Genomic DNA, 26,979 nt, shown 5'->3' with positions numbered 1-26,979 from the left:
TCATAGAGCCCTGTTTTTGTAGCCAACAAATTTAATTCGAGACAAAGGTGGCTTCCCTTCTCTCTCTGGATCAAGAATCCGAACGCTTTACCACAAACAGAAGCAAGAAGTGTTGGTGTGTTCTGCTTTTGTCCCCCATTACCTACCCCTAACCCCCTACCTTCCGGTTGACTTCCTTGCTCCCGGAGAGGAAGACTGGTTTTTGTTTACTATTAGCAGTAAACCAATCTCAGGAAGAGGATTTAAAAAGAAAAAACATACTGATTGAATTTTATAGTATAGATGTTTCAAAATGCAAAAGTTATGAAAGGATATAAAGTGAGAACTCTCTCCAGGTGAGAGATTTTGCATTTAATTAGTTGTCCCTGTAGTTTCTCTAGGTGACAAAGCGTAAAGTATGTCAAGAAATTGGGTGCAAGGTTTAGATTTCTTTCTGCTTGGTTTATTTAGTTGAGGGCTTTTCTTCATGAAATGGTGGCTTATAGAAACTAAGGGCTTTGGAACATGGGGGTTTGTAGAGCGATATGCCAGTGGTATGATTATTGGTAGATGAGCATATTCTCAACGAGTCTGTGTAATCGGGGCTGTTCATTGTTACCAAGGTCTAGATTAAAGAGAAATGGGACTGGGGACCTGCATCCTGCCTGTTCTGTGTGTCGTAATGCTTGGGGGCAGAGGTGGGTTGCATCATTCAGTTAAATAAGCGTACAGGATTTTCTGGGTCCTCCTATCTGAGAGGATGGTTGAAATTTACCCAACAAACCACTTACTGAGCCAGGTACCCTACTGTAGACTCAACAGACAAACGTTGTAGGGAGAAAAATAATTTTGAAGCTCCAGCTGCACCAATATACCTACAGTGAGGCATGTTTGGTGAAAATAATATGGATTCTATTGAATCATAAATATAAATTGAGATGAGTCAAGTAATCCTTTGGCAAGATTATTTTGCTGTTGTTTTTTTTTAACATGCTGATTATTGGACTGAGCGTTTTATTAGAGAAAGATTTTATTTGAGCTTTGCTGGCTAGAAAATCTAAGCACTTTGAACCACATTCAGTTCTTTTTTTTAAACAAAGAGGAAAATTTCTACTGTGAAGTACACTAACTCAGTGTTACTTTTTAAAACACTTTTCAGCCATTTAAATGTTCTCCGGAGACTAGTGCTGTACCCGGCTCATTGGAGGCATTCGTAATGAGTTGGTGGATTCTTCTAAGGTCATACTTATCTTTCTGTTAGCTCTCCTCACAGTAAAAGGCTGAATTCCAGATCTCCTTCTTTTTAAATTTTTTTTTATTCTTTAGGTACGCGGGCCTCTCACTCTTGTGGCCTCTCCCGTTGCGGAGCACAGGCTCCGGACGCGCAGGCTCAGCGGCCGTGGCGCACGGGCCCAGCCGCTCCGCGGCATGTGGGATCCTCCCGGACCGGGTCATGAACCCGTGTCCCCTGTGTCGACAGGCGGACTCTCAACCACTGCGCCACCAGGGAAGCCCCCAGATCTCCCTTTTTAAAAAGAGACCTAGTAAGAGTACATCGATTGAGTTTTCCTTGATGTGAGGTAACCAGCTAACTTATTTAAAATACATGGTTATTTCCTTTCACCAAATGGCTTAAAGCTTGGGTTTAGCCTTTCAGAAAAATGTGACCTCTCGTACTCTTTCTTGGACCTTTACCGTATGCTGGCTCTAAAGCAGTAGGGGATACAGAAAACATCAGACCTGCTCCTGGTTCCTGGACCTCTTCAAGGAACGTACATTCTAAGTGGTGAGATAAGATTCCCACTCTGTTTACAGTGTCCAGCAGGAAAATCCGCCATGACTGGTCAATTCCAAATGAGTGGTTCAGACCTGCAGGATTGTAAATAGATACGGTAGGAATTCTGTCATCTGTCGTGCTTTGGTTTGTTTCAAAAGGTTCATGGAACAGTTGAAATTTTCCACAGTTGCCGATGCTTTGACTTTTTTAGAATTTATTTTTTGATGTGACGTTCTTATGAGCAGCCCAGTCATCTTTTTGCCTCATTCACACCCAAATGTGACCCTACCTTCATAAACCTGATTTTTTCTTTTCAGCATTGGATTTGTTTTCCTAATATGCACCAGTAAATAATTTAAACTAAATCCCCACTTTATGGAAGGTATGCTGAAGTGTTTCTTAAAGTTAGAGACTTTAGCAAAAAGCTAAAAGGACTGGTAATTAAGGACTAGTCTAGGTGTTTGAAACAGGTCTGAGCTAAAGATCTTTCTTAAGGATTTCTTAAGTAAGGAATTAAGAATTTGCTTTCATGTGTGACCTCACCTTTGACCTCAGCTTTTGTGGGAATTATATACAGGTTAGTAGAATATGCCTAGGACATTGTTAGGTACCAGGTAGTTTTCTGTAAACAAGTGCTTGGTAAATACAATAGCATTTGCCTGGAAATATATAATGCAGTCATACCTCACATATTCAAGGACAGCAGTATCTTTTCCCAACAATAAACATAGGCTTCTTTCCTTCCATTACATCTTTGGTTTGGATGGGACATCTGATGGAGATGAAGGATTACTAAAAATGAATGAATGGCAGTTGGCATCCTTCACATGGGCAGTTTGCAAGAAGTTAGGCAGAGAAGAAATTGTTAAGCTAGAATTCTAACTCTTCACACAGATTTTTTCCCCCCATCTGTGATGCCAAGAATACTAGTTCCAAAAGATGTTAAATAGATTTTCGGGGAGGTGGGGGTTGGAGAATTTCCATGGCCAAAGTTTGAAAGTCCTGGATCAAGCAGAGTTCAACAGGACTCTTTATTACAATTCTCCTCAGGACCTTTATTGTGTGTGAATCACAAGGGGGGCTGGGAGGAGGCACAGCATGGCCAGCACTCTCAATGACCACACACTTTGAAGGCCAGATTTGGACGTGAACCCCTGCTCTCCGCTTCTGAGCTGTCTGTCTTTGGACAAGCCTCAGTTCCTTGGTCAGCAGTGGAGATGGTTGAGATGATTCAACGTGCCAGTGGTTATAAAACACTTAGCACAGAATGCGTGGCACATAATAAACACTTAACCATTAGCTACAGCTAATCCTTTTGAACCCCAGACTGACTGGCTCTGATAGCTTCATGTTGTAGGACACTACAGTGCAACAGTAAGAATTAGGAGGCAAAAGTTTTGGGGCTCTAGTTTGGCCACCAACTAGACTGGGTGATTTTAAGAGACTTTGCCACTGTGGTGTTTTGTGTCTTCACTTTTGAAATAAATAGGTCATCTGGATACCTGTAGTGTCCAGTCAAGCTCTAAGATTATATGTTCCTTTGGGCTCTACCTAAGCCAGAATTGGCAAGTTCATCTTAAGGGCAAGTGTATCATCTCTGTGAGACAATGTGGGAGAAAATGTTAACTATTATTTCTTTTACAGTGTGTGCTAGCTAGTAATAAAATAGTTTATTAAGTCACCTCTGGAAAAATAAGGTAAAGTTACAGCCAGTTTGGTGCTTTGTAATCACCATCAAAGTTAATATACATTTGAGTCTAAGTCAGGACTGGATGTGCCTTTATCCTAAAACTGAGACACCATCCAGGTGTTTGTTATCTAAGATGTGATTTAGAATGTCATAGCAGGCCACATGACTATTTAATTTTTATGTCCAAAGGATAATTTTCTGAAGCTTGGGTCTGGGAGTGGTATCCATAAATAGTTAGGTTTTCTACTTCCTGACTTTGCTATCAACCTAAGTTTCCACCATAAGGTGAATTTAACACCTACTGCTTTGAGCTTTAATTATCTTGACCACTGTTTATCGGTTGCCCTAGTTTAAGGCATTTAGAGGACATTCATCTAGTAGATAAGGCAGTGTATCTTTCAAGGAAGACCTCTAATTTCTAAATAACAGATTTCCACCCTGGCAGTTTGAAACATGATATTTGTTCGATGTAAGCTTTACCTCACAAGAAAAAACCAACAAGTAGATTTGTTCAGTTGCCATCCCACGATTTTCTTCGCTGAGAAAGTGGGCAGGTTTGTGATATTGCTTACTAAAATCGAGATTAGTGCACTTGTGGTCTTCCAGGCACTGGATCAGCATTTTCTCTGTTCATTTTTATTACAAATACCATGTATGTTTGGGCCGAACCGTCTTGTCAGAATATTCGTTTTCACCATTCTCATGTATGTGAGGCCTAGATCACCATTGTTTTCCTCAATTTTCTGTCCTTAGAGGAGTGTATTTCCTCTTAGGGGTTTTGTATAAAGGAAATTGGTGTCCCCAGGTCTCTGAGTGGAGTTTTTTTGGTCATGGAGCCCAGGGTTTGGGCAAAGGAAGTGGCAGCAACTGGCACTGGAAATGCAGGTGAGGTCATATGGTATTCTTTCAAGGAAAAGGCATTTTTTCTTTCATCCTATAGGGGATAGGGAGCCACTAAAGGGTTTTTTGTCAGCAGGGGAGCAATGCGATCATATTTAAGAATAGTCCCTCAGCAGACAGTGGGTTCAAAGACAACGTCTTGAGCGGTGGCTAAGTACGGAGGCCTCTGTAATGGTCTGGACCCGGCATGATGAGGTTGCTGCAGTTGAAGAGAAGGGATGGAGTTGGGAGACAAACGTGTTATCTTGCCTGCCTTCCAGACATGTGGGGACCCAGCACTCAGGCAGTGGGCCTTCTCCTCTGGGAGGAGCTGCTTCCTCTATGAAGGCAACTTAGAGCTCCGTTTCCATGGTTGAACCTCCGTTTTGTCCCGCAGTCAGTGTTCCTTCTCGTGTACCCAGTTGCTCTCTACAACTTCCCTTTGCTCTCCTGCACGCATGTCTTGCATCAGCCAAGGGGGGAGAGGTCTGAAAGACCAGCTTTGTTTTTCTTCCAGCTTGTACTCTGAGCCCTGTTAGCCAACAGTATTGGCGCTGCCTCGTAGAGATGGCTGGTCCCGAGTGAAACAAATGCATTAGGAAATCCTACCGTCAGGCTGCATCTCCGCACCCCGGGCTGTGCCTCTGCCCATTTCCTCCTGGTTCCTTTCATCCAGTGGCTCTGTCTCATCGAACAGGAGAGCGTTCAGTGTGTCTTGGGGTTTTCTGCTTCGTGAGGTACATCGCAGTTGGCTGGTGCAGAAGCACCAAGAAGCCTTGAGTCACCCCGTCTCTTGGCTTTCTAGAGATGCACATCTTGCCCCCAGGGAATGTCAATGCAGAATTCTTTTTCCTCTCCGGGCATGTTAACTGCAGCAATCCTTTCCACAGACTGCGGAGGCTTCACCGAAGGAAGTATCGTGTGTGAAGGTGGTTTTTGTTTAAAAGGAAAGACAGTGGAGGTGTTTCTTTGAGCATTTATCTGCTACCGAGTGAAAAGGAGTCTGCTTAAATTGGACTCTATAGAAGGATAGATATTGGTAATTCCTCTTAGGTGCTTGCTGCCCCTGATATCAGAGCAGGAGTTAACTTTTAGTGTGAGGTCATCATTATTTGCACCACACCGGATGCTGGAGGAACAAATATTTTTAGCTGCCTTTGAGCACATTAAACATCCCGTCAGCCACAGGACCACCCTGGAGCTCCGCAGAGCCTGAGGGCAAGCCAGCTTCTCTACATGCATCCTGACCCCAAGTCTTATAGTAATTCAGGTCTGAAAGCTTCTTCCTAAGGAGCTGGTTGTCCTGGAGAAGTGAGTTGCTTGTCAAGCCTCCCCGTGTGGTTGAACTGTGCGGTGGCCAGAATCCTCCGGGAGGCGTTTTTGGCCCATCCGCCTGTGAGTGTGACAGACATGTCCATCTGACAACTGGGTCACCTAATGAATAGAAATTCAGTTTACAAGGAGGGATTAAATATCTTCGTGTGGCCGGTGCCACCTCAAACTTCTTTAACAGAGCCAGGAGGAAAAAGGTGTTCAATGCTAAGAAAAGGCAAACAGGTTTCTGCTTTTAAGACTCAAGGTCACTTAAGCCAGGTGCCATGCCATGTGTGTGGGAGGTTTGGGGCCAGTGATCTCCCAGGCTTCAGATGGAAAGATTTCAACTTTAGGGGTCTTGTGACATGTGTTATCTCTGAAGCCTGAGTCAAAGGCCAATTTGTTTTAGGTAATCTCAATGGGCAAATATTTATTGAGTCCCCATGCAGTCTTAGAGGCCCAGGGAGCACACACAGGGCATTGAGGCCCTGCCTTCTCCAAGTGTGCTCTGCGGAGGGGCAACAATTTAAAATAACACTGAGTGCTTCCCTGGTGGCGCAGTGGTTGAGAATCCGCCTGACAATGCAGGGGACACGGGTTCAGGCCCTGCTCCGGGAAGATCCCACATGCCGCAGAGCAACTAAACCTGTGAGCCACAACTACTGAGCCTGTCCTCTAGAGCCCATGAGCCACAACTACTGAGCCTGCATGCCACAACTACTGAAGCCCGTGTGCCTATAGCCCACGCTCCGCGACAAGAGAAGCCACCGCAATGAGAAGCCCGCGCACCGCAACCAAGAGTAGCCCCCGCTCGCCGCAACTAGAGAAAGCCCGCGCGCAGCAACGAAGACCCAACACAGCCCAAATAATTAAATAAATAAAATTTTAAAAGGTATATATTAAAAAAATAAATAACACTGAGAGTTTGTCTTAAACTGTTCATAGGCTACAAAATCCAAAATAGTAGTTTGGAACGAGGGGACCTGGAAGGACTGAAGAAGTCAGAGCCTGTTTTGTAGACAGGATTTGAGAGAAAGAGCGACAGGGTCCTGCAGATGAGGTTCACAGGACAAAGTTTAATACAAGCAGGACAACAAACGAAACAGCCCAAGCAGTGTTTACTGAGCATGTACTATACGCCAGATACATGATTGTGGGGAGTTGGAGTGGACTGAAGACGTAGGAGGTGCAGTCCTCGCACTCAAAGGAGCTGACTGCATACTGTGGCTCAGTGACGCTGATGGTGGGGCTGTGGAAACCAGGGCTCCTGATACGGTCGGTTCACAAGCTTGGGAAAACACCCGAGGCCTGGACTGGGGAGAGCCTTGGAGACCCGTGTCACGCAGAATGGCCTCAGAGGGTGGAGTTAAGCTCTGACTGTTCTAGTAGGAAACTCCAGCACACTCTTGGCACAGGGTGGTCACTCAGTGCCTGCGGGCCAGGCCACTGGGAAACCAGTCCCTGATTAAAGTCTCAGTTCTCAGAATGTGCCGATGGGGCGGCTCACCCAGAGTGGGCGCCCATACCTTCCCGTCAGTTGTCCCTGACGCCTGGAGAACACGCACTCGGGTTGAGGACACTTCAGCCTCTCCAGCCAGCGGCTGAAACCTGAGGGAAGACGTGCTGTGATGGGGCGCAGCCAGCACCCTCCTAGGAAGGTTGCAGTCCCAGTGACAGCTGGAGCAGAAGGCTTTGAAGGGAATCTAATGAAAGCCTCTGTAGTGAGGGAAACATTTTTTGTCATTCCTATTAGGAAGAGACATTCCATTTGATTTTTAAAAATAGGACAATAATGAGTGTTGCCTTTTTCCAAACACAGATGTTGTTTAGAAGCTGACAGATCGCTGTATTTGTTTCTGGGCTCTCATGAGATACTGGTGATAAAATATCAATTTACTGAAACCATTTAAGAAAAAAATTATACATCTACTCGGCCTCCAATTCATGTGACTTGATCTCTTGGTAGGATTAGGTTGAATTGTAATACTAAAATTCTTACCGAAGAGCTAAGAAGCTGTGGAACTGGTCGACTTAGTGAATGATCCCTCTCCATATTCACTGTGTGATTTGCTGTTACCAAGTGCCAGGAATATAAAAAGAATGTGCTTGTGTGGGTTTATCTGCATTTGTCATTAAGGCTCTGCTAAGCCCGTGAGCCCCAGACGCGGCTCACGGTGGGCTGTCGCCCTGGTCCATGAGCCTCGCAGGCCCTGCTCCTCGAGAGGTATGGTGCTGGCATCTGCATGCGTCTGGGCTGTGGCAGGAAGCCCTGTGACAGCCTGCCCGCCACCACGAGCTCCTGGCTGCGGTGATGCCTCTCTGAGTGTGGCCGGGCCTGCAAACATCCAAGGGACCTTGACGGATCCTTGGATAGTGATTTTGCCCAAGCACCCTAATACATCCCCCAAGAAAGTCTTAAATGATTTGAATGTCTTGTAGCTTTTCCAGTAAAGGGGCCTCATGGTGACTTTGTGACAACAGGAATGCCTGAGATGGTTCCAACTAGCACTGGGGGGCCCTGGAACTCAGACAGGTTTAGTGGGATGTAAGGAGATAAGCCCGTGATAGGCACTTCGGCCTCTGAGCTATCTTCACGTTACTGAGTTAGGTTCTGTAGGCTTCCCTCGGGGGCATTTGTCTGTGATCAGCCCTTGACGTAATATGAGTTGTCAGGGTGTCCTAAGGAGGGGTAGGGCCAGAAACGTGGGTTCCAAGGAACAGGGGAGAGGGACGGGTAGTCGCTGAGATGTAAACCTGCACAGTGAATTGAATAAGCTCATTTCCTAATTTCTCATCATCCTGAATCCCTTCTCTCTCCTTTCTCAGCGGGCAGAGCTGACATCTGATAAAGACATGTACCTTGACAACAGCTCCATTGAAGAAGCTTCAGGAGTGTATCCTATTGATGACGATGACTATGCTTCTGCATCAGGCTCGGGTAAGGCAGGCTACGTCCACACTCACCTCTGTTCTCTGTGCTTGTGTAAGCACGTGCGTGTGCACGCACACACACACACACACTAGTGGGACTTACTTCGAGGAGACAGGCAGTATGCACGATGGTTAAGAGCATGCCCTGTGGAGTCACAGCATCTGGGTGTGAATTCTAGCTCCCCGCCACTTGAGCTGTGCGATCTTGGGAATGTATTTAACTTGGCTGAACCTCAGTTTCCTCATTTATAGAATGGAAGGTAATAATAGTCCCTCCCACATAGGTTTGTCGTGAGGCTTAAGGGGTTGACACATCTGTAGCTCTTAGAGTATGCTGCTTGGCATGTAGTCAGTGTTCTGTCAACATTAGCTTTTAATTTTATTATTAAGGCTTTCAGAGCGATGTCATGGAAACCACCCTTAAAGAGATCCCTGAGACACTGGTTTCACACAGCTGCCAACCCTACCTTAAAGATTATAGGTGAGACCAAGAAGAGTTATACTTTCTTACTCCTAGTGTATTGCTCGAACGCAGGAGGGAGAACGTAGTAGCCAGGTAAAATGATTGTACAGTGATATCCTCAACTCCAGCGGTGTATCAGTTACCTATCACCACAGTAATGACTGGTAACAAACCACCCCGAAGTGTAGTGGCTGAAAACAACAGTCATTTTATTTAGCTCATTACTCTGCAGGGTGGCAATTTAGGCTGGCCTGACTGGGCTCCCTCACATGTCAATGGTCAGTTGCAGGTTGGGTTTGCAGCTTTGCTGATCTCTAGATTCTGTCATATCTCTGGGGCAATGGGGCAGACTTGGCTCTGGTCATGCGGTCTCTCATCCTCCAGAAGGCCAGCCATTTGTCCACAGGGAGGAGGCAGAGATCCCAAGACAGCAAGCAGGAGTGAGCAAAATCTTTTGAAGCCAAGGCTTAAAACTGGCACAATTTCACTACCATATTTGATGGGTCAGAGCCAGTTGTAAGGCCAGGCCGGAGTCCGCCTCTTAATGAAAAGAACTGCAGGGCCACGTTGCAGAGGATGTGGATACAAGGGGGAATAAAGGATTTGGCCAATTTTGCAGTCTACCATACCTGGGAAATGTTCCACCTGTGCCGGGATTGGCCCTCAGGTAGCAGAGAAAGAAGAGCTTGTGCATAGGTTAATGATCCAGTCAGGAACTCAAAGTCAGCAGCATGCTAGGCAAGTCTTATCCAGGATCTTCCTTGATCTGAGTTTTCATTTTATGTTCAACATTTGGTAAAAGTTACGCTGAATGTCGATGTCTCACAATCAGATCGGCCTGGGCTTCAGAATGACCCAGAGGAAATTAAAATCAGTTGTGTCTTTGGGAGAGCTCTAGCTACATAAGAGTGAGTGTTTTAGGTTGGAAAACAGCAAGACTGAGAAAGACAAGAGGGGTGGTGGCTGACCTAGTAACAATGAGCTTACAATGCAGTCCTCATGTAAAAATAGCCCTCACGTAAAAATAGTTATTCTGGGGAAAGTGGTATATAACGCACACGCAGGAAGAGTGTGAAAAGTTGTTCTCCATAGTCCATAACTCTATTAATACCGTTCACTCATGGCGCCTCTTTTTTTTCATTAGCACCTCAAAAGTGCTTTGTAACTGTCTTCTTCAAAATGCCCCAGTAAATAATAAATATGGATACATTTTTGTCCCCATTTCACAGATCTTAGAATCTAAGAGTTGTTAGAGATTTGTGGAAGTTGTCCAAGTCTTTTTGCTGACTTCTGCCAAGAGTGTCCCTAAGTTTAATATAAAGGACTCAGGTTCAGTCCTGCTCCTCTGGCAGCACCTCCCCTCCCCCACTCCCCCCCATCCAGGCGAAAGGGAATTGGAGTGGGTCATTTGAAATCCTGAACCACTCATCAGACGGATCGAGCTGAGGCTTAAATGTGGGCCCACATTGCTTCTGCCTTGGCTCCAGCCTTAGGCAGATCATTGCTACAAAGAAGGGTATCATTCTGGGGCTTCCCTGGTGGTACAGTGGTTAAGAATCCACCTGCCAATGCAGGGTACACAGGTTTGAGCCCTGGTCCGGTAAGATCCCACATACCGCAGAACAACTAAGCCTCTGCGCCACAACTACTGAGCCTGCACTCTAGAGCCCGTGAGCCACAGCTACTGAGCCCGTGTGCTTCAACTGCTGAAGCCCGTGTGCCTAGAGCCTGTGCTCCACAGCAAGAGAAGCCATCGCAATGAGAAGCCCTCATACCGCAATGAAGAGTAGCCCCCGCTCACCGCAACTAGAGAATGCCCGCGTGCAGCAACGAAAACCCAACGCAGCCAAAAATAAAATAAATTTTAAAAATAAATAAATAAATTTTTTTTAAAAAAAGAAGTGTATCGTTCTGGATTTTGGAAAGCTCCTTGCATTGCACTGGGGATGTTGATTTTCAGCTTAAAGGTAATAGAAGCTGTAACTAAAATTTGTAAAGCCCTTACTGCGTGTCAGGCACTGTTCCTAGTCTTCTAATATCTCTGTAAAGAGAGATTGTATTATCTCTGTTTTTCACATGAAAAAACCTGAGGCTCAGGGAGATTGAATAACTTGCCTCAGATCACACTGTTGGAGAGAAATGGAGCTGGGATAGGGGCCAGGGAGTTGGGCTTGAGAGTGTGTTCTCTTTCACTCCTTTGCTCTACTGCCTCCTTGTGTCTTAAAACTCTACTCCAGAATGAGGAGACCCTGCCTAGCTGATGCCCAGTCCCAGCTGGAGACTGGGATCCCCCAGGTTTTGGCCAGAGGGTTTCGTTCCCTCTGTCCTCACTCCCATCATGCTATCCAGTGGAAGAGCAAAGAGTCTGGAGGAAAATGGCCAGAGGCCTAGAGGGTGCTTCCCAACTGAGAAGATGGTACCAGACTATATATGTGCACTCAGGGGTGGACATTGGCAGACATGAAAACTTCAACCATTCACTTAAATGTTTCATGGGCATTCACCGTGGACCAGACACTAGGCCATGTTCTTGGGACACAGATGAAAAACTAGGTTCTTGTCCTCAAGGAACCAAGAGTCTGATTAGAAAAATGTAGACATGAGAAAAAAATAATTGTTATACCATGTCATGGGTATATAACATAAGAAGGTGCTATACAACAAAAATGTAAGAGTGAAGTGCAGAGTTCTGGTTAAAGGTGGCAGATTGAACACACATACCTTTCAATACGCAACTAAACCAACAATAAAGGAATTGGGCCTAAACTCACAAGGACAAACAAAACAGTACAGGAGACAAAGGCCATAATGTTTTGAAAGCTGGGAAGCAGATGGGCTAGTAGTAACAGACTTGGCAGACGTGAGAAAGCTGAGTTAGCCAGTAGTGGGGGTGGGGAGAGCCAAGAGGCAACCACTTTACACAGTAGAATCCCCGTAGGGCCCCAGAATTCATAACACTAGATGGAGTATGAAAATGGTACTAAACTCAGGTTGATTGGTTGAAAGTCTGTTCAAGATGCAGGTAGAGTCCCTAATTCCTTCCCACCATAACGCAGCAAAGGGACTGATGCTCCCAACCTCAGGAGAAAACTGGAAGTATATCATCTGGGGAAGATAAAACAGAGGGTCTTTGGACTGGGAGTGTACCAGGCACAGATGGGACAAGGGACACCACACTGAAAACAGGAAATACAAGTTCTTAGATTAAGAGTTATTTAATGCGGAGATATTCCCAGTTGTCTTCTCCCAGTCAGTTCCTGGAACACTGACGGGCTGGCCTTTACCCTCTCCAGGAAATTGGACCAACTCAAAGGAAACAACTACAAGACACTGGCATTGGCAGTTTCTCCAACAAAACACACAAGCCTATCTAACTGATGACGCTAACATTTGACAGCGCTCTCCCGTGTGCTCAGAACTTCTAGTCAGCTTCTCAGCCTTTCCTTCTTAAATACGAGAAGACAACCAAGGCTCCCCAGACATTTACAGGAGAACTTGTAACTTCTGAAAGATGGAGACCTTCCCACACCCCCAAATTGGAAGAGAACAGAAACTCACAGTGAGAAGAGAACTTACAGAAAAACTTATTACGGTTGGAGAGATAAGGCCCTGTAACGTTGAAACAAGAAGAAGATACTTTGAAAAAGGAACATTCTGAGAGTGCAAGAGTCCTTGGAGGGTGGAACAGTCATCTAAGAGATAAAAAACTCATTAGGAGATGAGATGATATGCAGATACTTATTCAATTCTTTCCACAACTATTTAACAATGACCCATAATACGGGGGAACAGACACCATTCTAGGTGCTAGGAACACTTCAGTAAACACAATCTAATGATGCTTTCTCTGGTGGTGGGATAATTTTATTTATTCCTTCCCGTATGTCTGTTTCCCAATATCATCTATGAAAAATGTATTTTTTAAAAACATGTATTCTTTTCATAAGTAGAAGAAAATGTTATTTTTTAAAAAAGAAGAGACTTAGTGAACAGTGGAAACATAGAGAAAGAAACAGTTCCACGATGGATGGAAAGGGGATGACACCGATTCTGGGCGTAAAAGTGTAAGCAGGAGTTTCCCAGGTGGAAACGAGCTTTGGGCTCTGGGCTAGGATGTCTCAGGCAAAGCGGGCTGAAAGGGGGGTCCCCAGATTTCTGGTTTGGGCAGGAGGGTCAATCTTTTTAATAAAGATAATAAATGCAGTGGAAGAGCCCCTGAGGTGGGTGACTCACCTGTCTCTAACTTAAGAAGTGCCAACTTGAGGGAATTTTCTACTTTACAAAATCTCTTCTCTCACAACAAATTCTCCACACTCCTAATTTGGCAGGTTGTATTTGTAACTCTTGTGAACCAAGGGAGTCTTGAAAGCCCTTAATTGAAAATTTTTCATTTCTCATTGAATTTTTTTGTAAGAAGCAAATCAATCATATGTATAAAACTTTGATGGAAAATCGGGGAGACATATGAAAGAGCAGTGTACTTGGAGCCATCATTATTAATGACTTACATTTATGTAACATTTTATGTATACAGAATGCTTTCAAATATACATATTATGTTTGCACCTCTGAGACTTAGTTGTTGTTATCCCCATTTTACAGGTGAAGAAACTGACTCAAGCGTTATTTGCCCAAGGTCACAGAGATAATAAATGCCAGAATCGGTACTAAGTGTGTTTAATGCCAAATCCAATATTTATTCCAATAGACCCTCACCATTTCTTCTCTGTATAATGAGTGTACGTGCCAGAGGCAGTCGATATATCAAAATATTTTTAAAACGAGCCTTACTCATAGCTTTGCACTATTTCCAGTATCTCACCTCTTGCTTTTTGAACCGCTTGTTATTGGAACATGCTTCTGTGAGGAATTGGGGGCTATTCATCCTTTGCTCCTGTCCGAGGAAGCAGGTTAGTTCGAGTTACAAACTTTGAGTTTTTTTTCAGTTGTTAACAAATTGGACGAATGGTCAGCTTAAAACGAATGTTATAAAAAAAAGAATGTTATAGTCTGAAGTCCGGGAGGCTAATTCCTCCATCTCTGTGTTTCTTTCTCAAGATCGCCTAGGGGCAGGACAGGAATAAAGATGCAGATGTAGGGGATAGACTTGAGGACACGAGAAGGGGGAAGGGTAAGCTGGGACAAAGTGAGAGAGTGGCATGGATGTATATACACTACCAAACATAAAATAGATAGCTAGTGGGAAGCAGCCACATATCACAGGGAGATCAGCTCGGTGCTTTGTGACCACCTGGAGGGGTGGGATAGGGAGGGAGACACAAGAGGGAGGGGATATGGGGTTATATGTATACATATAGCTGATTCACTTTGTTATAAAGCAGAAACTAACACACCATTGTAAAGCAATTATACTCCAATAAAGATGTTAAAAAAAAAGGTTATATTTGAATGTGAGAAATTCTCAAATTCTTCTGATAAAAAAGCAAAGCAAAACAAACGAACAAAAAAACATAGTGCCCAGCTGGCAGTCAGTGGTCAGTCCTTACTGCACAAAACCTGGGTCAGAGTCTGGAGGTGTTGGGACTCTGTTAGGCACTTGGCGGACAATCCCTTGGCCATATGGAGCTTCAGTCTTGTAGGGGAAACTTCAGTCAATCATTACACAAACAAATGCATCATTACAAACTTTTGATAAATGCAGCCTTAGGGTAAGAAAGGTGGTGTTAGAAAACCATTTAACGAAGACTCTAATCTAATATGGAAGGCAGGCCTTCTCCAAGGAAGGACATTTGTGCTGAGGTCTGGAGGTGAGATAGGAATTAACTAAGCAAAGGCTTCTGGCCGAAGGTTGGGGACCACAGCTGGAGCACAGGGGACAGCAGGGAAAATGATGCTGTAGGAAGCTGGAAAGGTAGGCCAGGGCTGGACCACACAAGGCTAGGTTGAGGCATTTTATATTCACCTTGAAATCAGTGGAGTGCCATTGTAATGGCTTTAAACAGGAGGATGATGTGGTCACAGCCAGCTTGTGGACAGTGGACTGAAAGGGAGCTGTTAGGAAGAAGGTAGGTACAGTGATTGATAGGAAGATTACAGTGGTTTGGATGAGGGCGGTGGCCCTGGAACCATAAAAAGGTGTAAGAGTGGAGACGTAATAAAAAGGTAAAATCCACAGAACTGGGTGATGGATTCAATGTGGTGGTAAGGAGGAGGGGAGGGGGCCAGAGCTGTGATTTATAGGAATGGAGGGTTCCATTCACTGCAAGATAATATGGGGAGAAGACCAGGTTTGTAGAGGGGAGAGGCAAGGAGATCATGAGTTCTATTTTTTTTTTAATTTTTTTGAAGTATAGTTGATTTACAATGTTGTGTTAATTTCTGCTGTACGGCAAAGTGATTCAGTATATAATTAGATATATATACACACACACACACACACACACATTCTTTTTCAATATTCTTTTCCATTATAGTTTATCACAAGATATTGAATATAGCTCTCTGTGCCATACAGTAGGACCTTGCTGTTTATCCATTCTCTATATAATAGTTTGCATCTGCTAATTCCAAACTCCCAATCTTTCCCTCCCCAACCCCCCCGTGCCTTGGCAACCACAAGTCTGTTCCATAAGTTGTGCTTTGAACATGATAGAGATGTTTATAGTACCTTTGAGTCATTCAAGTGAAAATGCCAAGTAGGCCAGTGGATATGTAGGTCTACATTTCAGAGGAGTGGTAAAAGCTAGTGATGTCAACTTAGGTTTCATTTGTCTTTAGATGGTAATTGAAGCCATGGGTGAGAGAGAAAGTGTGGAGTAAGAAGCAACCTAGGGCTCAACCTTAAGGAACTCTTCATATTTTGTGTCCAGGTAGAAGAGAATGAGCCTGCAAAGGAGACTTAGAAATAGCCAGAGAGGTGAGGGGAGAAAGCCAGGAAGTCAAAGCCATAGAAACCCAAAGGTAGTATATCAAGAAGGAGGTGAGAGTTGACAAGCGTCCAATGGCGCTAGGAGGTTCAATTAGATGAGGACTCTGGAAAATGCCACTGGATGTGGAACGTGGAGGGGAATGGTGACCTTAACAAAACAGTACCAGTAGTGTGGTGACAGGGAATACCTGACTAGGGGGAGTAGAGCACAGAGTGGAGTAGATGGTGAGGGAAGAGGCCGGTGAGTCTGCACACCACCATTAGAAAAATCTGGTTGTAAAAAGGGGAGAGAGGGCAGCAGCTCACACAGATAAAGGGTCGGTGTTCCTTTTTTGTTGTTGTTATGTTTTAAAATGGAAAATGTAGCACCTTTCAGCATAGAAGGGAAGAAATCTCTTGAGTAGGACAGACTGAACATGGAAGTAAAAGAAGGGCTACTTGAGAGCATTCAGGATAATAATAATATAGAAAAAATTCCAGTCTCCCCACAGATCCACCTTGAAATCACTCTTCACTGCTATGAAGACTGCAGGAAGGTTTGTGCTAAGTTCTTGAGGAGCGGGTATTTTGAAAGAACATGGCTCTGTCATCGTCAACCTTAGACAGTGTTGTCTGATACTGTAGAAACCTGTGTCCTCATCTTTGCTTATTTTGCCAGGAGCTGATGAGGACGGAGAGAGTCCAGAGCTGACCACATCTCGACCCCTTCCAAAGATTCCGTTCACTATTGCTGCTCCGAGAGTGGAAACCACGACTCTGAACAAGATACAGAATAAGATCCCCGCTCAGACAAAGGTGTATTTTGTTTTCCATTGCGTTCTCAGGTTACTGTAAACGTGCGTTTTTAAAAAAATTGTACAGACTGTGCCTTTTTTTGTTTGTTTTTTGCGGTACGCGGGCCTCTCACCGCTGTGGCCTCTCCCGTTGCGGAGCACAGGCTCCGGACGCGCAGGCTCAGCGGCCATGGCTCACGGGCCCAGCCGCTCCGCAGCATGTGGGATCTTCCCGGACCGGGGCACGAACCCGTGTCCCCCTGCATCGTCAGGCAGACTCTCAACCACTGCGCCACCAGGGAAGCCCCAGACTGTGCCTTTTGAGAGGTGCCCTTTAAAACTGTGTAAGGACAAATGGTCTTTTCATTGTATCGTAAATGGCTCTCCCTTACTCTTTATGATCGTTTTGACATTTGCCCACCTACTGCTTTTTTTGTTGTTGCTGTTAGATAGACTTTATTTTTCAGAGCAGGTTTAGGTTCACAGGAAATTGAGTGGGAAGTACGGAGAGTTCCCATAGACTCCCACACATGCACAGCCTCCTCCCATCAACATCCGGTGCCAGAGGAGTCACTTCTTACAACTGACGAACCTACGCTGACAGGTCATAGTCTCCCAGGGTCCAGAGTTTTACCTTAGGGTTCACTCATGGTGATGTACGTCCTGTCAGTTCTGACAAATATATAATGGGCATGTGCCCACCGTTATTGTAGCCTACAGAATAGTTTCACTGTCCTACAATGCTCTATACCCTACATATTCATCCCTCCTGCCCCAGCCCCTAGAAACCACTCATCTTTTTACTGCCTCCATAGTCATGCCTTTCCAAAATGTTGCATAGTTAGAATCATGCAGCATGTAGCCTTTTCAGATGGGCTTCTCTCGCTTAGTAACATGCATTTACGGTTCTTCCACGTCTGTTCATGGCTTGATAGCTAATTCTACCTAGTACTTTTATCACCCAGGCGTAGCTTATAAACGAATCTTTTTTACAGGGTACTCCTTCTTAAGGAACTCATAGCCCAGTTAAGAAGCAAAACCTTTTCAGTTTATTTGCCTTATGCTAAGAAAATTTGTTTTTATTTCGTAAAGAATTTGTTCTGAGTTAAAACCATTGTGAACTTTTACATCTGCTGAAACAGGTTATGGACTAAGGAGGCTCCAGGTACTAGTCTCAATAAGTGTTTTCCCAGAGTTTTTTCAGGCCCACCTTCAGCGGTATGTAAACTCTGACCTCTTCCAATGAAAATGATGAATGCGGGTACATCCCTGTATTCATTCTGAGAGCTGACTTACTAAGAAATAAGGTCTTTGACCTTAGAACAGAGCAAAGCTACTAGTTAATGGAAACTGTGACACCAATGATTTTGGCCTTAGTAGCATGCTGCTGCAGCTAGCTGGCTACCCACCACTAGGTAAGCTGTTTAAGTTGGAAAATGCATGTTAAAGTCTGAAGAAGGCCTAGGTTTCAAATCCTAGATCTGGTCAAGTTTCTTAGCTTCTCTGAGCGCATTCCTGATGGATCCTTCAGGAGGTTAAATGTGAGGGCATGCAGCATGGCACCTGAGAGCCAGTAGGCATTTTGTAAGCCTTCACTGAATTTGGTTAGAGCAGGAGAGACCGAGGCAGTTGACCAAGTGAGCCTGTGGAGTGACAGCAGCAGGAGGCTTTGCAGGCGGCCTGGGGGTAGCATGCTGCTTATGAGAACTTGGAAACATAAGTGCCCCCTCTTGGAGCTCACCCGTCTGCTGGTTAGAAATGAGGTGCTGCTAAGCTTTAGCACCAGAAAGGCTGTGGAAGGCTGCGTCACGAAGGTGGGGAGGGGCCTTCTCCCGAGTAAGGAGCACCCCTCTGCAGGCCGGAACGCACGCAGGCTTCCTGCCCATTGACGCTCCTCCCCTTCCCAGAGTGCAGTTGTTCTTCCCCTCGCCCGCCGTCCTCCCGGTGCCTGGGCACAGGGTGGTGAGGGACAGGCTGGATGGGTTTCTGCAGATGTGGAGCAGTCAGGTCAGCCCTCTCCGGACTGGAGTGCTGTTTGTCGGATGGAGAAGGGCTCGTTGCTGTTAGCAGTACACTGACTTCACAGGCCAGGCAATAGGAAAGGAGGGAGAAGCTCTGAGCACTGAGGCAGACACACCTGGCTCCGTGCACGGTAGCTGCTTCAGAAATGGATTCGGTTCAGTGAGTGAAAGGAAGAAGGGAGAAGAGGGGCAGTGAAAAGTAACAGGTGCAGCTGAGGGTAGGTCATCCAGCGTGGCTGCTGAAAGATGCATCTGGCTTTGTTTATTTGACCACTTGTCATAACCGAATCCCTTGAAGTCAAGAACCGTTAGGAACCATTAGGACTCACTAGCGTGAGACAAGAAATTCAGTTTTGGCTTTTCATGGTGGAGTTTATCCTAAGCAAAACCTAGTTTGACATAGAGCTCTCTGGTCAGTTGACAAGAATGAATTGAAAATTGGTTTAAATTTTTAAGAATTGGTTTTAAGGAAGTAATTGTGTCAGATTAAAATAAAGAAGACAGATGTTTGGCAGATGACCTCAGAAATTAAGGACCCCCAAATCTTTTAATGTATTCCTGGTATCATTTGTGTTCGATGTGGTAATAATAAAAATTCATCCTTGGGCTTCCCTGGTGGTGCAGTGGTTGAGAGTCCGCCTGCCGATGCAGGGGACACGGGTTCGTGCCCCGGTCCGGGAAGATCCCACATGCCGCGGAGCGGCTGGACCCGTGGGCCATGGCCGCTGAGCCTGCGCGTCCGGAGCCTGTGCTCCGCAACGGGAGAGGCCACAACAGTGAGAGGCCCGCGTACCACAAAAAAAAAAAATTCATCCATTTGTGGGAGATTTACTGAGTGCTACTCATTGTGTCAAACACTTTTCAAGGTACTTATCATGATAATACTGATAATGAATAATATTAATACTGGTGATTAAATTTTCTATTTTGTCATTACATGGCACAGCTAAATTAAACATTGCCTCTATGATACCATTAAAGTAGACTTTGCTTTTGAATGGGCATACTGTGGCATTAATGTCACTGTTATAGATATTCTGTCTAGTTTGTTATAAATTTATGTGACAGAGTACAAAGAACACAGTTGTTTGTTCAAGCAGAGCATTGCTCGTCATCTTTTACTTCCATCACACTTCCATGGCATCAAAACAACCAGACATGGATGTGACAGATCTTTAATTGGCTTAATGTAATTATCCCTGCTGCCTTTTCGTACTTGCACTTTGTACATCTATACAGGAGTTAAGGTATTTCAGGTTAGTTCTATACTATTGGAAGAATTCTTATTAGTCAAGCTCTTACTTTGATACAATAAAACTTTTAAATTTAAAGAGTGAATGTTCCAGCCAGAGCACCTGGAAGTTTGTACACTGGTGGACCATTCCTGTGAGTACGTGGTGGCCCCAGTTCTGTGGAGACCTCCTGTTCCCACACCCGCAGACCCCCTGAAATGCAAGCTCCTTCCTGGCTACTGGATCAGAAGCTGAGTCAGAGGGAATGTCAACTCTCTCAAATGATTTTAGGGACTGAAAAAACCTGAGGGGATTCATGTGATCTGTCATAATAATGGGACAAAGATGATACGGATGAGGTAAATTCAGTCTCTAATATCACAATCGCTACTTCTTCTCACCTCATTCGCCACCAGAACTTGCTTTCCTCTTTCCCTAGTCACAAACCTGAGTATTAGCCTATTTTTCTCTTCCCTTTCCTAACCCTTCCCTGACTGCTAATGCATAGTGAAAAGGCTCCTAGATTAGAACCCATCTGTCAAGTTGTCTGTCCTTCTACCAGGTATCCAAATAGCGATGGGCTTTCTATGAGAAGAGTGTACTCTAGACTTGCAGGATACTCAGGAACCTGAGAGTGCCGCTCATTGGACAGATACAGAAAATGAAGTCCAAAAAAATGGTACGACTCGATCAGGACCACATGGGAGCTACTTGCAGAGCCCGGGCCCCCTGAAGCTCTTTGTAATCCAGGGTTTGGTGAAGGTGTTGTAAGAGTGAATAAATAGAGGGGAGCATTACAGATGAAGCCTGGGGGCTGCTCCCCACAGAGTGGTAGCAGGCAGAGCCCTGGGAGAACACTTGGAGAGAATGCCAACAAGGAAGCTGTCATCACAGTGCCCTGTGTGGCAAAAAGATGATAAAGGAGTGAGGAGAATTGGGACAGTGCTATTGGGTTGGAGCAGCCAGAGGGGGATGGTGGCCTAAAGTCAGAAGGGTGGTGAGAAAGAGATCTTACGAAATGTCGACTAAAACAACCTAACCATGTCATTAGGATTATTATGAACTCACTAACTCTCCATTTTGCCTATACATGTGATGGGTGTTGTATAAAACCATGAACAACGTGGGTCCACCATAGGACTCACCCACTGGTATGCACACCACACAAAGCGACTATTGCAATTCTTTCCTAAACTCAGTGTTTGCAAAGAACGAACTTGGGAATGTGCTCATCTACTATTTCTTCTTTCCAGCACATTAAAAGAAAATCTTCATAATCTTTTTTTCTTTCCCCAGTCACCTGAAGAAATTGATAAGGAAAAAGTTCACCTCTCTGACTCAGAAAGGAAAATGGACCCAGCTGAAGAGGCTACAAATGTGTATACTGAGAAGCACTCAGACAATCTGTTTAAACGAACAGAAGTCCTGGCAGGTGAGTAGCCCAGTAGGGATCAGGTGGCAGGTCCTTAAATAGGCCTGTGTTTGCCTAAGTGATATTCAGAGGTATCGGCAAAGCTTGCTGGATGTTACCTTAGTACTGAAAACCATGTTGAGCACCTGTCTCATTCCAGAGGGAGAGGCAAGAGTTAGGCAAAGGTTGTCTTTATTTTCTGTCAGCTCCCTCAGTCTACCCCTCGGCCAGCCTTTTGGGCGGGGTGGGGAGAGGCAAGAAGAAAGTTAAGGCCTGAGCTGGTCCGGAACAATGGGGCGTCGGGGGTGGCAGAATATGAAAATCAATCAGTCTTGATCCAAGTCATTCATCCTGATTTCAAAACAAATTTAAGAGAAGGAAAGGTTCTTTATGGAGAGGGCCATTGATATAGCGCCCAAGGTATTAAAGGATGTTGTCTCTAATCGTAACTTACTGATGAAAGTATTAACATTTGATTTTAAAGGGGAAGATGTGCAAGATTTTAGAACACTTAATCCTTTTTAAAAATTTTTATTTTATTAAAGTATACATTTACATTTACAATGTTGTGTTAGTTTCTGGTGTACAGCAAAGCGATTCAGTTATACATGTATATAATAGTTCGCACCTGCTAATCCCAAACTCCCAGTCCATCCCCCCCCCGACTCCCCGCCCCCCTTGGCAACCACAAATCTGTTCTCTATGTCTGTACAACACTTGATCCCTGAAAGAGGATAGTCCCAAATCCAAGACTAGAAAGGAAATTTGCATGCTTTTTTCGTATTTATTTTCCTTTACGGAATTTAAGTCGATTATATCATGTTTTGTGTTTTCATTGAAGAAAGCAATTAGAAGATTAGACTACAGAATGTGAATACCGAAGAGACTCAAGAGTTTTAAAGTATGGAATTAGTTGAGGTCACAGCCAGATTTTTCTTATTGAGGCATTTGGGGGATATTATTAATATTAATCAAAGAAAGTATTATACCTCCTGAGGAATGTCAGATTTGCATAATTACCTGGTTGCTTCATTGAATCCAGTTTTGGGGTTTTTAAATTAAGCTTTTTAGGAAAGCGTAGATAGATTGGGCTTGACAAAGCTAATTTCTGCCACCCTTGAATCTCTTCTAAGAGTAATCTTCCTTCTGGTGTGTTTCAGCTGTCATTGCTGGCGGAGTTATCGGCTTTCTCTTTGCAATTTTCCTTATCCTGCTGTTGGTGTATCGCATGAGAAAGAAGGATGAAGGAAGTTACGACCTTGGAGAACGCAAACCATCCAGTGCTGCTTATCAGAAAGCACCTACTAAGGAGTTTTATGCGTGAAAACTCCCATTTAGTGTCTCTATTTATGAGATCACTGAACTTTTAAAAATAAAGCTTTTGCATAGAATAATGAAGATCTTTGTTTTTTTTTGTTTTTTTCATTAAAGAGCCATTCTGGCACTTTAATGATAAAATCCCATTGTATTTAAAACTTTTCGTGTATTTCTTTAGAACAACATAAAATTCAAAGTTAACATCTGCAGTGTTCTGTGAATAGCAGTGGCAAAATACTATGTTACAAAAACCCTCAACGTTCATGGAATCGGTTTAAACTCTTACGTGCAAATATGAAAAGATTGTTTTTATCCTACGGTTTGAAGATGAAAGCTGTTTCATTTGAGTCTGCATGTCTCTTACCAAGTTCGTCTTACTTTGTTAATTTATCTATTGCTCCCCTCTCCTCTGCTCGCCCCTCTTGTCCCCTTGAAAACGAAACAAAACTCTATGCCTTTTGTAGCTGTTACGGTGCAGTTCGTCTTTGGATATTTCAGATAATGGTAATTTAGTGTATATGTGATTTTCAAATATATCAACTTTAACCTCCACTTTGTATAAATTTTTAAGTGTCAGACTATCCGTTTTACACTTGCTTTGTTTTTCATTACCTGTAGCTTCAGGCAGATTTGCAACAGCAAATTAACGTGTAAAATTGGATTATCACCGCAAAACTGTTTAGTCATGTCTGTCTAATCAGATCTTCTTTTGGGAGGATTTGAGTTACTGACAAGCCTCAGCAAACCCAAAGATGATAACAGTATTTTGAGAAGTTGCTGCAGATTCCTTTGGCCACTGTATCTGTTAATTTCTTGCAATTTGAAGGTACGAGTAGGGACTTAAGGAAAAAATCAGTTTTTGTTCTTAAAAATGCATTTAAGTTGTAAACATCTTTTTAAGCCTTTGAAGTGCCTATGATTCTATGTAACTCTTCGCAGACTGGTGTTAATGAGTATATATAACAGTTAAAAAAAAAAAGTTGGTATTTTATAAGAACAGACGATTATAATGGTAACTTTTGTAGTCTTACGAATAGACGTAAATTGTAATTTGAGAACATAAAAACTACTGAATAAATCATGTGGCCTAATATTGAAAATGTCACTGTTATAAATTTTGTACATTTTCGGTCAAATGTACACCTCCCCTTTGCTAACGACCGTCTGCTCTCAAGGATGTTGTGGGTTTGATTTCTGAGTGTTCCACAGTGTCTGTAAATCAAAAACCAAAGAGCTCAGTGATGAGGCTGTTTATCACCAGATTCACTTGTGAATTGGCCAGAGGAAATCTGAATGTATCATCCTGTGTATGTTTGAATGTAGCTATTGAAAGGCCGCCAGAGAGGGAACTGTGACTTTTGCAACCTTTATGGAGATAGCTGATGGCAATATTGAGACGAATGCCTGCTCTTGCAAATAACTTTTAGGACCGTAAATTCCCAAGGACTAAAGGGGGCTTTCCTGACATCGGTGTCTATGGTTTAGTCCTGTAGATTGTTTTACCTTCGAAACTGCTCCAAATCTCTCCTGAAGCTTAACCGAAGAGGTAATAGATGGAATACCATAGTTCACACTGTAGGGAAGAAGAGTCAGGCAGGGAGGCTCTGTGCATTAAAAGGAGGGCCTCACTGCTTGGGAATGCAATTACCAGAAAGCAGCGATGCCTGAGGAAGAGCTGGAAATATGAGAGTACCCTGTCTGGGGACTGCCTTCTAACTGAACATTTCCTTTTTCTATTTTACCACCAATTTTGTTTTAAACTGTGAGTGGCCAAAGTAGGAAGACAGCAAAAACAGCCACCTTTCCAACATGTAATTTACTTTTAATGAAGTATGAATCCTTCCTTTAGAGAACATTCCCCGGAATTGCCACAGAACTCATTAAAAAAAAATTTTTTTTAATGCAGCACTCGGAACAGTGTTTACGTCAATTCTTAATGGCCTTAATTCTCACATTCCTGTCCAGTCACTTGCACAATCAATCCACTTTGAAGTGATTAAAAGGAAGTGATAGCACCTTCTTAAAGCTGCACAAAGTCCCTCGGTTACGGAGGTTAAGAATGTGGTGGGTATACCTCTAACTGTGCAAAGCATAGCGAAATTCAGTTCGTAGAATAACAACTGCTTGGAATATCCATGCCAGGAAAAGGAGATTTCTGGCAAATATTTTGTCACTGCTGTAAAGCAAAATATTTGTTAAAGTGCCAAAATAAAGTCTGTCATGCTGAAAGTAAAAAATCATTGTATAGACTGACATCCAGTTTTCTTCAACTGTACATTTTCTGCTTAGTTATTTTACTTTTAAGATGCAGTAAATAGTACTATAAGAAGTGTTAGTGATGATTACCAAGTTCAGGAAAATTTTGGTAAAATATAAATATTAAAGCCAATGCGAAAATTTCCTGTTTCCTTAACCACATCTAAATGACTTCCTGCATGTGAATGAATATGGCTTTGTTTGAGAGACTTGCAATATTCAAACTGTCCCATTTTCAGCATGTGGGGGAAATGGTATGAGCTCATTTTTTTAAAAAGTTTCACCTGCAAGTGCCTAGTACCTGAACTTCCAGATTAGGACCTGGTTAATAACATTGAATTTCGTCTGGACAAGATTGCAGAAGTTGCCATCTATTAACATTAAAAGTTGATAGTTTCAGATCAAACGTTTAGTGAATTGATATTTGCTCTTTTTTTTTGGCAAGTTAGACAAAATGCACTTGCTTACTGAGGATGTAGCCTGTTTGTCTAGGGTCTAAGAGACTAAGCTAAATAAGTAGAACATAATTAATTTCTGGCTGCCCTAAAGAACCAAAGGGTGCTAGTTCCGGAAAGAACAGGTGCAGTAGTAACTTTGTAGTTTTTAAGAGTTTATTTCTTCAATATCTCAGACACTTTGAAACCTGAAGGAAAAATTTTAAGTGAGGAGCAAAAATATAAAACCTAAAAATATTGCAGGGTTAATTTTATCATCAGGATCTTCTTTACAGCTCTATTATAATTATATAATGGAATGCTAGGAAAAAAATGTTTTAAAATCTATTTGGTTTAAAAAGACAATGATGTTAAACAAAACAATCTCTAACTTGAATTTTACGTTCTAAGCCTCTGGCAGAAAACAGCGAGACCCTAAGAGGTTTCCAGATAAAGGGAATCAAGCCAGCTGATACATGGAGTTGTCTGAATTAAGTAATCACTAAGGTTTTTTTCAATGCCAGTATTTTATGACCAGAGTGAAATTGGAGGTTTGGTCATTTCTGGGGAATTAGATTTAGCTGGCATAGAAAACTGTAAAAAAGATAGAACAACTGTCTGCCAAGTAACATCGGTAAAATAGTATCAAAGTGAATTTTGTTCCACTCTGTCTCCTAACTCCGGGCGGCTTCACTCTCATGATTTACGGTTCCAAGATTTCATTCCTTTTTGCTTATCTGCTGCATGTGGTCTTTAGCAGAGCTTTTTCTGACTAAGGAATCATGGTGACTTTGGGAAACTTGGTTTCCTGTGAATTGGGAAGGGTGTAACCCAAGCAACTGTCCTAACCGGTAAATAGCAGAGTGAAGCTTTAGGCCTTGATGCTTTAGATGGGCTGAGTGCAAGACCCATTCATTCCAGTTGCCTTGGCAAACTAACACATAGGGCACAGATGCTGGGTGCAAGGCACCGGAGGTTTAATCAACAGATACTTGCCTAGTGACTTGTACTGGGCTCTCTTCTAGAAGCTAGGTAAACAGAGATCCTGCTCTCGTGGGGTTTGGAGAGGGGTGCAGAGGGGAAACAAAATTAATGAATAAAACCAGCAAGTAGAAATGATCACTTGGTGGTATTTCCACGATGGCCCTGAAGCAGGCTGATGTAAGGGACTGAGGGACTCTTTCAGCCCAGATGGGCTAGGTATGCTCCAGTCACCATCTCAAAGCCTCAGCAACTTAAAACAGGGAAGATTGATTTCTTGCTCATGCCACGTGTCCGTAGGTTGGCAGAGAATTCTGCCCTGAACGATCATCATTCCAAGTCCGGGTCTCAGGCCAGTGGAGGAGCTATTATCTGGTACGCTGCCGGTCTCTGTGGCCGAAGAAAAATCGTGGCGAAATACACAGTGGCTCGCAGGCTTCCACCCAGTGGTGCCGTATATCGCTTCCACCCACATTTCATTGGCCAAAGCAAGTCACGTGGCTACAACTAACCGCCCAGGTGCAGAGAATTGCAATCCTACTTTGTGCCGCTATGGAGAGGGATGGGACGTTTGCGAACAGCTGTAATTACTACCGCCTGGTCAGGAAAGTTCTCTGAGAGGGTAGGGACTG

General features: G+C 43.7%; 1 protein-coding gene across 1 annotated transcript in view; it reads left to right on the top strand.

Annotated features, from left to right (window-relative positions):
• SDC2 (syndecan 2) overlaps nt 1-24,913 on the top strand; it is a 121,729-nt gene extending 96,816 nt beyond the window's left edge. The window contains exons 2-5 of the mRNA XM_029223285.1: nt 8,466-8,577; nt 16,581-16,717; nt 21,245-21,380; nt 22,520-24,913. Of these exons, the coding sequence (XP_029079118.1) occupies nt 8,466-8,577; nt 16,581-16,717; nt 21,245-21,380; nt 22,520-22,683 (549 nt within the window). The 3' untranslated portion in view covers nt 22,684-24,913. The remainder of the gene's footprint in view (nt 1-8,465; nt 8,578-16,580; nt 16,718-21,244; nt 21,381-22,519) is intronic.
• Nucleotides 24,914-26,979: the final 2,066 nt, after the last annotated feature.

Source organism: Monodon monoceros, unplaced genomic scaffold (assembly GCF_005190385.1).
Source record: "Monodon monoceros isolate NGI ecotype Baffin Bay Population unplaced genomic scaffold, NGI_Narwhal_1 Super_Scaffold_14, whole genome shotgun sequence".
Lineage (NCBI taxonomy): Eukaryota > Metazoa > Chordata > Mammalia > Artiodactyla > Monodontidae > Monodon > Monodon monoceros.
The sequence above is the reverse complement of the archived record's forward strand: the minus strand, read 5'-3'. Positions and strand labels throughout refer to the sequence as shown.